The sequence below is a fragment of the Leopardus geoffroyi genome, chromosome B3 (assembly GCF_018350155.1).
Source record: "Leopardus geoffroyi isolate Oge1 chromosome B3, O.geoffroyi_Oge1_pat1.0, whole genome shotgun sequence".
In the NCBI taxonomy this organism is placed as follows: Eukaryota; Metazoa; Chordata; class Mammalia; order Carnivora; family Felidae; genus Leopardus; species Leopardus geoffroyi.
Window position 1 is genome coordinate 84866521 of NC_059337.1, and position 8326 is coordinate 84874846.

At 48.0% G+C, this 8326-nt stretch overlaps 1 protein-coding gene across 2 annotated transcripts; it reads right to left on the minus strand.

Annotated features, from left to right (window-relative positions):
- Positions 1–2062: 2062 nt before the first annotated feature.
- On the minus strand, positions 2063–5351 carry NFKBIA (NFKB inhibitor alpha). Of its 2 annotated transcripts, XM_045450704.1 has the most exons (6): positions 5001–5350; positions 4299–4407; positions 3753–3963; positions 3371–3459; positions 2981–3241; positions 2063–2649 (listed from the first exon to the last, which is right to left on the minus strand). In XM_045450704.1, the coding sequence occupies exons 1-6, from the start codon at positions 5225–5227 to the stop codon at positions 2602–2604; spliced, it is 945 nt and encodes a 314-aa protein (XP_045306660.1). In that variant the 5' UTR covers positions 5228–5350; the 3' UTR covers positions 2063–2601. The 2 variants fall into 2 exon arrangements, with proteins under 2 accessions (XP_045306660.1, XP_045306659.1); XM_045450703.1 differs by having other exon boundaries at positions 2981–3459; positions 5001–5351.
- Positions 5352–8326: the final 2975 nt, after the last annotated feature.

Below are 8326 nucleotides of genomic sequence, written 5' to 3' on the forward strand. Positions count from 1 at the left end.
GCTCTCGTACTTCTACCTGTCCTGACAAGACCTTTGGCTCCTTGGAGAAAATTGAAGTGCATAAAAGGCTCTCAGTCTGCTGCTCCGTTTTCTTTGAAAACTTCTGGTTTGCTTAGAAATTTGCTGAAGACTTTCTACAGATTAGAATGTTTCCATTCTAAAATTTTTCTTTAGGGAACTCCAGACTCCAGCCACCCAACCAATGGCATGAAGGAAAGAAAGTAGGTTTAAAATAAAAAGAAGAGAAAGAAAGGAGATGGAGAAACAGGAAGAACCAGAGAGTAAGAAACTGGGCCAAGCGACCTCAAGATTTATGCAGACAATGGAATCCACCCTGAGGGTTGGGGTCCTGAAGAGCAGAAAAGCTGAAGCCTAGAAATGTGGGAGGCTGGGCCCAAATGGGTCAGAAGAGGCCCCTCCCTGCCATGACCATGGAAGGTGTCACCCCCACACAAAAGCCAGCCATGAAGGAGGCTTCCGAAGAGTGGGCCACATCCCTTTGTCCCATTTCTCCAGTCTTCTCATAGACCTGGAGTAAGAGTGATGAGCAAGTTGGCACAAATTCAGTGCCATCACAGGGGGAAAAAGAAGCACGTCTGACTGAGCAGACCTAAGTGAATCATTCCAAATTTGGAAGCCAAGTTTCCAACCTGTGTTCTTTTAGATATGAGGTGGATATCCGTCCCTCCTCTGCCCCCACACCCCTCTTACCTCTTCTACTCATCAGCTGACAGAGCTGAACCTAGTCGACATTCATGTGTCAGATCACAAAGCGCCTGGGTTCATGTGTTCTGGGATGCACAAGGAGTTTCAGTGATGGGGGCCTGGATCACTTTGAAAGATGGAAAGACTAGTACAGGGGTTATCACAGTGCTCAGCTCTAGATGACTGAAGCTGGAGGAGGGGGACAGGACTAGCTTTGACTGGTCAGTCCAGTCGACAGCAATACACTTTATACATGAAAGACCCACTGTGTATTGGCTCTTTTTTGGTCTGAGGAAGGTGACCATCATATTCACTTGACTTTGACAGCATTTACGGATCTGGAAAGGGACAACTTAATGGCGATGTTTTCTAAGGTATAAAGTTCATGAATTGTATTTATATGCCCTTCTGTATTTTATAGAATGCCACGAACTTTCCTTTATTACTCTTTCTACCTAGGCAAGAGATGTATTTTAGGGATGAAAACATCAATACAGAGCATTGAAACATAAATTTCACAAGTTACTGATTTCTTGTCAAATCCATTAAGTAGAATTAGACTGCACTGAGGAAAAAGATTTTTTCAAGCCTTCATACTACAGCTGGTAACAATAGGTTAATTTAGAGGTGAACGCAGGTAAAAGATGTTAACCACCTGAAAACAAGAGTATTAGTTGACCGCCTGCCTCTTCTGCAAGGTGACCTAGGACAGGACATTCTCTCTGGACTTGTTTCTTCCCCTGTGAAATACAGGATGTTGTGCAATAGCTTGTATTTTTCTTTAGCACTGTGTGCCTGGCACTCTGCTATGCTTTGTACGTACATTGTCTTGTGCAATCTTCACAACAGCCCAGTTTATAAGTGAAGAAATGGAGGCTCAGAGGTGGGTACCTGCTAAAAAAACATTAGTGCAGTCCCATTCCCGAGCCCATTCCTTAGGAACTGCCAGTATTATAGTCAAGATCTTTCCCAGCTCTATGACATAGGATTTCAGCATATCCCACTTGACCCAAATAATTTCCTAAAGTGAAACGGTCTTGGCACAGATTAAACCAAGATGAAAGCAATTGACAATGGAGGTTTCCAGCTGTAGGCCAAGCAGCTTGCTGCCACCCCAGCCTGAGAATGGTGTTTCCTATCTTCTTGCAACAGCCTCCCCTCCCACACACAGGGCCCCGGGGCCGCCTGCAAACCCTGGCTGGGAGTCCTGCATACACAGCGTGAGAAGCTGCTCTCTGAAAGGTCTTTGTGGCTGGCTGTGGTAAGTGCTCCCACACAACTCTCCACCGCCAGTGGATGATCGGATAACTCTCAGACTAGGAACCCCGCTGCGGCCCAATGAGAATGATCAGGATAATTCTGTTTGTAAAAATCTGTTTAATAAATACACATTTTAGAAGTACCAAAATAATTACCAACAAAATACACAATGTACACCATTTACAGGAGGGTAACACAAACCTTGATAGGTAGTGACTTTTAACCCCACACCGCCAAAAGGTTGAACAACACACCTGGTTGTTACACGTCACAGGATACCACTGAGCTCAGCCACGGAATCCATGGTGACTCAATGGCAAAAGCACAATAAATAAAATGTAATCCTTTCATCACATTTTTGGATAACCTTCTCCAAAAACCCCATAGAGGTGAGGCTTGAAAGTGGTTTTCTTTGAATTCCAACGATCTTCTTTGTCCCCCTTCCAAAGTTCACCAAAAAAAAAAAAAAAATGGGGGCTGATCCAGAAGAGTAAATGTTTCAGGCCACGCAGTGTGAAGTATGGTTGTAAGTAACCCCTTTTGATTTTTTTTTCTTTTTTTTTTTTTTTTAGAAAAATAAAACTCTCTTTTTGTACAAATATACAAGTCCATGTTCTTTTAGGTACTTTTTGAAGCTCATAACGTCAGGCGTTGGCCTCCAAGCACACAGTCATCATAGGGCAGCTAAACACATGAGAAAAAAAAGGCATGTTAAACTCCCAGAGCTTTGCCAAAAGCCCTGGGATAATGGTGAGGGCTGCTCCTGGAAGGAACTCAAGTATTCTTGGATTTTATTCTCCATAACCCAAACATAAACTAACTTCAGGGGCTGAGGAGTTTTCCTTTAATGTTCCTCTCCTTTAAAAAGGGCAAAGAAGACAGACACTCCTAGGATACTACTGGTCATGCACCCTGAAGTTTGAGAACTTCACTATATTGAGACCTTTAGATAAAGAGTAGCTCTAGGGGCCTGGGAAGGCAGTGCTTTGTGCAGAGTGACAAAGTGGAGACTCACCTCGTCCTCTGTGAACTCTGACTCCGTGTCGTAGCTCTCCTCATCCTCGCTCTCTGGCAGCATCTGAAGGTTTTCTAGGGTCAGCTGGCCCAGCTGCTGCTGTATCCGTGTACTTGGGCGGCCCCAGGTGAGCTGGTACGGGGAGTAGCCTTGGTAGGTGACTCTGTTGACATCAGCCCCGCACTTCAACAAAAGCGACACGAGGTCGGAATTCTGCAGGTCCACTGCAAGATGGAGGGCGGTTCGGCCATTACAGGGCTCCTGAAACCAATAGGAATTTGAGATGTTTACAGCTGAGTTTGGAATTTCTGCTTGCAACAAAAATATGTGAAATCTTAGAGGAGGGCCCTGGAAGCTGATGCATTCCATCTGGAGACATGAAGCACTCACCTGAGCATTGACATCAGCACCCAAAGACACCAAAAGCTCCACGATGCCCAGGTAGCCATGGATAGAGGCTAAGTGTAGACATGTGTGACCTAGGAGAACAATGAAGAAAGTATAACCAACCACTTGTTTCAACCCTCAGATCCCAAGAAGAACCTTTCACCTATCCTTTTAGGGAACAAATTCTTCTGAATTTGAAGAAGCCAGAACATGGGTTCTGAATGAACTTTATAAAGGGATCAAATAGGCCTTTTGCACGCATATTTTCTCAACCTTTCAAGTGTTGAGTGTTTTAAGCTTTTGCCTGGACTCCTAAAGTCGGCCCACCTCTCCCTTCTCCATGTCACCTGCCTTCTAATGGGCAGGGTAGGACAGGCAGACCTACCATTGTAGTTGGTGGCCTGCAGGATGGAGTAGAGGTGCTGGGTCCTGCAGGTCTGAGTCAGGACTCCCACACTGGCCAGGCAGCCTTGCTCACAGGCGAGGTGTAGGGGGGTATTTCCTCGAAAGTCTCGGAGCTCAGGATCACAGCCAGCTTCCAGAAGTGCCTCAGCAATTTCTGGTTGGTTGGTGATCACAGCCAAGTGGAGTGGAGTCTACAAACAGAAGAGGGAACAGAAAGAGCATTAGCATGGCCCAAACTCAGTCTGTATTCCCTTGAACCCCAGAGAGCTCCTGATTGTGGGTGATGCTCCTCCCAGACAGGTATAAGGGGCAAGACAAATCCCAGAGGCCCCAGGTGGGCTTTCATAAAGTCCTCACCAAATCAATGGGATTTTCTTTACTCTCTAGGATGTTGGCTGATTCCAATGTAAAAGGTCAGGGCAGATAATAACCAGTGATGATTAATTTAGGAAGGATTGGGAGCAACTGTGCTAGAATGTAACTTCCTCACTGGGCCAGAGGCACGGGGCTGGGCATGCCAGCGCACCTGCTGCAGGTTGTTCTGGAAATTGAGGAAGGCCAGGTCTCCTTTCACTTGGCGGACTACTTCCATGGTCAATGCCTTCTCTTCATGGATGATGGCCAAGTGCAGGAACCTAAGGGTAAGAGAGGGAAAAACCCCCAGGGCCGCTGAGTGCATTGCGTGGGGCCCAGGGAGGCGCGGGCTGCGGGGGATTGCGCAAGGCCGGGGTTTCTGGAGGCCGAGGCCGCGGTGTTTTCCGCGAGGTTATTATGAGCTGAGTGTTCCTGGCAGGCGCCCAGGGACTTTCCGGCCCCCCCCCCCCCCCTTCCTCCTAGGCGGGCGCCGGCCAGACCGCCCCGCCCTCCCGCCGGGCCGGAACGCCCTGTACTTCCCCTCCCGGCCGCGCGGCGCCCGCCAGCGGGGCAGAAACTCCCGCCCCTCTTATGCAAGCCGGGACTTCGCGTCCCCGCCGCCGCCCCGCCCCCGCCGAGAGGACCGAGGACCGGGACCCGGGGTGGGGGGGAGGGGTGCGCGCGGCTGCAAGGCAGAGCTGCTGCAACGCCGCCCCGGGATCTGACCCTAATCCTCTGCGCCCCCCCCCCCCCCCCCCCACGCAGCCTGCTGCTTTGCAAGGTCTCAGGGGCGGTGCATAAACCCCAATCTGCGGACGCCTCGCGGGCCTCGCGCTGCAGGCCCGGCGTCCCCACCCGGGCCCGCGACACTTACGAGTCTCCGTCCTCGGTGAGCTGCTGCTTCCAGGGCTCGGTGCCGCGCGGCGCCTCCTGGGGCTCAAGCCGGATCTCCCGCAGCTCCTTCACCATCTGCTCGTACTCCTCGTCCTTCATGGAGTCCAGGCCGCTGTCGTGGCGGTCGTCCAGCAGCCGCTCTTTCTTGAGCGCGTCCCGGGGACCCTCCATGGCCCAGTCCTGGGCGTGCTCGGCGGGTTGAAACATGGCGCGGTGAAAGCTCAGGCGCTGCTGCCCAGGTGCGCTCGGCCGCGGGCTGCGCGCTCGCTGCCTCGCAGTGTCACGGAGGGGAGGACCGCTGGCTGCGACTGTTGTGGGCTCGCCAGCGCCGCCGCGGCGCCCTATAAACGCTGGCAGGGGATTTCTCTGGGGCGGGGTCAGGCGCGGGGAATTTCCAAGCCAGTCAGACCAGAAAAGAGAACTGGCCTCGTCCTCTGCTCGGGCGGGGGGGGGGGGGGGTGGGAGGGGGAGAAGCCTAAACTCTGAGCCGGGGTTCATCAGAGAAACTCCCTGCGATGAGCCACTGGGGTCATGTACTGGGAACTTTTTGATGAACGCTGAGTGGCTGGAAAGTCCTCCCGACTAAGGCCCCCCTCCCCCGGTACTTCCCTGCAGCCTGCACCTAGTAATCCTGTCCCTCTGCAAGAAACCTTTCCCTGGGGTTTCCCACGTTCGATTCGATTTGGGGTCGTCGACTGCTGAGATCCCAAAGAACGCAGACCTGCCGGGCAGTTCCTCCTTGGGGTTTGCCAAACTGCCGGTCCTTTCCGATTTTTGCTCTTTTGAAAACGGGAGTGGAAATGATGGCTAGACGAGGGGATTTGTTTCCCCAAACTTTTCTCTGCGGGGAAGGACGCCCTGGCGGGTTAGAAGGTTGCAGACTGCCTCTGCCATCCTGCCAGTACCAGGCTCTTTGCAGCACAGGGACAGGTAGCAAGTCCCCGAGCACTCCCTCTCCTCAGGTAGAAGTTGTGAATGCTTTGGCATTAAAAGTCTAAATGCTTGGAGAACCCTCAAATAGTTTCCTCAGGGTTAACAGTCCTATTGACTGGAGAGGGAAGCACTCTGCCCTGCATTCAGGGGAAAATGCTGAATATGACCATATGTTTTTTCAAGTAAAGCAAGGTGTTACTCTTTGTAGTAGAGGTTATAGGTTGCTACCTTGCATTAACAAAATAATTATTGAGGTCATGTTCTCTGATTTGCATTGTGCTGCTGTAGAGAATGGATCCTGTGACTGCTTCTGGGTGCCGAGCTGGGCCACTTTCCAAGAGCATTTGGAAGAGGCTAAAGAATTAATTAGTTGAGTAGTGCCTTACACAAGATTGGGCCTTAAGGATGGTTAATAAAGTAGTTGCTAAGCACACCACAAGGAGGCTCATGGCAGCCCTAACATTACCCCCTTGCTGACTCCATGCACACCTGTCCTGGGATGGGGGTGGGGGTGGAAGCAGTTGGACCTCTCCCAGCAATATGTGTAACTACTCCAGACTCCTCATCCTCTGGTTTCACCTGCAGAAATAGAACTTATGTTCCCTGCCCCACCCCCATCTCCTAGCCAACAAGCCTGTAATTGAACTCATCTACTTCTAGAATTGGTCCAGGTAAAATAAAGCAACTTGGGTCTGAATTCTTCAGAATTAGCCCCAGAAGCCTCTATAGTTGTGCAGAAATTTCTGGTGATTATTGCAAGCATCTTTAACTTGACTGGCCATTCTAACACCCCTCCAACTATCTGAATATAGGGAATCTGGTTCAGTGGGGGTAAGATAAACCATATAAGGGGGAAAAAACCTAACATCAAGAAATAAAACCTTCAGGATAGTAATGATCACATGTTACAATGAAAGATTCCCAAGCATAGACTCCATTGTCTCTGGAGGCACATGATGTACAAAATATATAATTATTGAGGCAGGGTAGAACAGCAACTATAAGTAAATCTCAATTCCAGGCTCTACCTCTAATTAACTACACATTAATTGGAGAGATTAGTTAACTTTGCTGTGGTATACCTGCTTTTATAATAAGATTGGATTTAATGTCATTGAAGGTTTTTTCTGAGCTTAAAAATTTTATTGCTTGTTCACAAATGCATGTGTAGCTGCTTAAGGGTGACTGTGTCTCTTAGAAATATCACAGTATAAGTTTTTGGAAGGACTCCAAGACTTTATGCAAACATCGTTCTCAGAACTAATTTTGTAAGATAGGTATTTTTCCTACTTTCCCCAAAGAAACTGAAGTGCAGAGAAATTTACCTAGGCACTCCATGGCAGTTTACCTAATTTCTATCCCAACATATTAATCATTTGGCCAAAGCAATTGTTGTGTTAACACTGTTGAAAACATGTTGTGAAAATGTGAAAATATATAGTATATATTGAATATACTATAATTTGAAGAAGATACTCAAAATATTTTCTACTCCAATCATGAGGTAAAATAGAGGGTAGATGTTCCCCTGTTTGGAAATATTCATGTCTGTAAAAGAAAAAAAAAAGTACAGAAATCTTGAACTCTAAGTGCCCCACTTATATACCTTAGAGGAGGATTTTTAGCTCCAGGTTTAAAAATGATTATTAAAAAAGAAAATCATGCATAAATAAAAAGTATCTCAAGAATAGCTTTCTTTGCACCTCTTACTGCTCTGAGTTCCTGATGGAGTTTAAGTACTGGTAGTCTTTATTCCTGATTGTGTAGTGTGACACCTAGTGGTAAGAGTCAGGCCCAGGCATTCCCTGATATGTCATAGTGCTTTTGGAAATTTTGGGTGGTGCTGAGCCTTGATGACCTGTCCCTGTCGTGGGGATTCCCAAGGAGGTACCCTATGATTTTCTGCAACCTGGGAGACAGTTTTGAATAATGTGATCCAACATATTTTCTATCATAGGTAGCTCTATGTGGTTTAAATCAACAAACGTTACAATTTAGACAATAAAAGAACGTACTTGGAAGTCAGAAAACGAGCAGGTGGGGCAAAATAAGACAGCAAGACTGATGATTGGCTTAACAACACCTTTATGAACTCTTGGGCATTTAGACTTCTCCCAACATTCTAAAGATGTTAAAACCTTAGACAACTAATTTTTAATGTCATTTGCCTTTTTTTCCTTTTTTAATTTTTTTCACTGTTTACTTTTGAGAGAGAGAGAGAGAGAGCGCACAAGCGAGAGAGGAGCAGAGAGCAAGGGAGACACAGAATCCGAAGCAGGCTCCAGGCTCTGACAGAGCCTGACTTGGGGCTTCATTCCATGAACCTGAGATCATGACCTGAGCCGAAGTCTGATGCTTAGCTGACTGAGTCAC

Coding starts and splice junctions, on each gene's coding strand:
- NFKBIA (XM_045450703.1), bottom strand. CDS start 5,227: ATGTTTCAACCCGCCGAGCACGCCCAGGACTGGGCCATGGAGGGTCCC. Junction 3,964..4,298: donor TCCAGAACAACCTGCAGCAG/GTGCGCTGGCAT, acceptor TTCTGTTTGTAG/ACTCCACTCCACTTGGCTGT. Junction 2,650..2,980: donor CAGAGTTCACAGAGGACGAG/GTGAGTCTCCAC, acceptor TCATGTGTTTAG/CTGCCCTATGATGACTGTGT.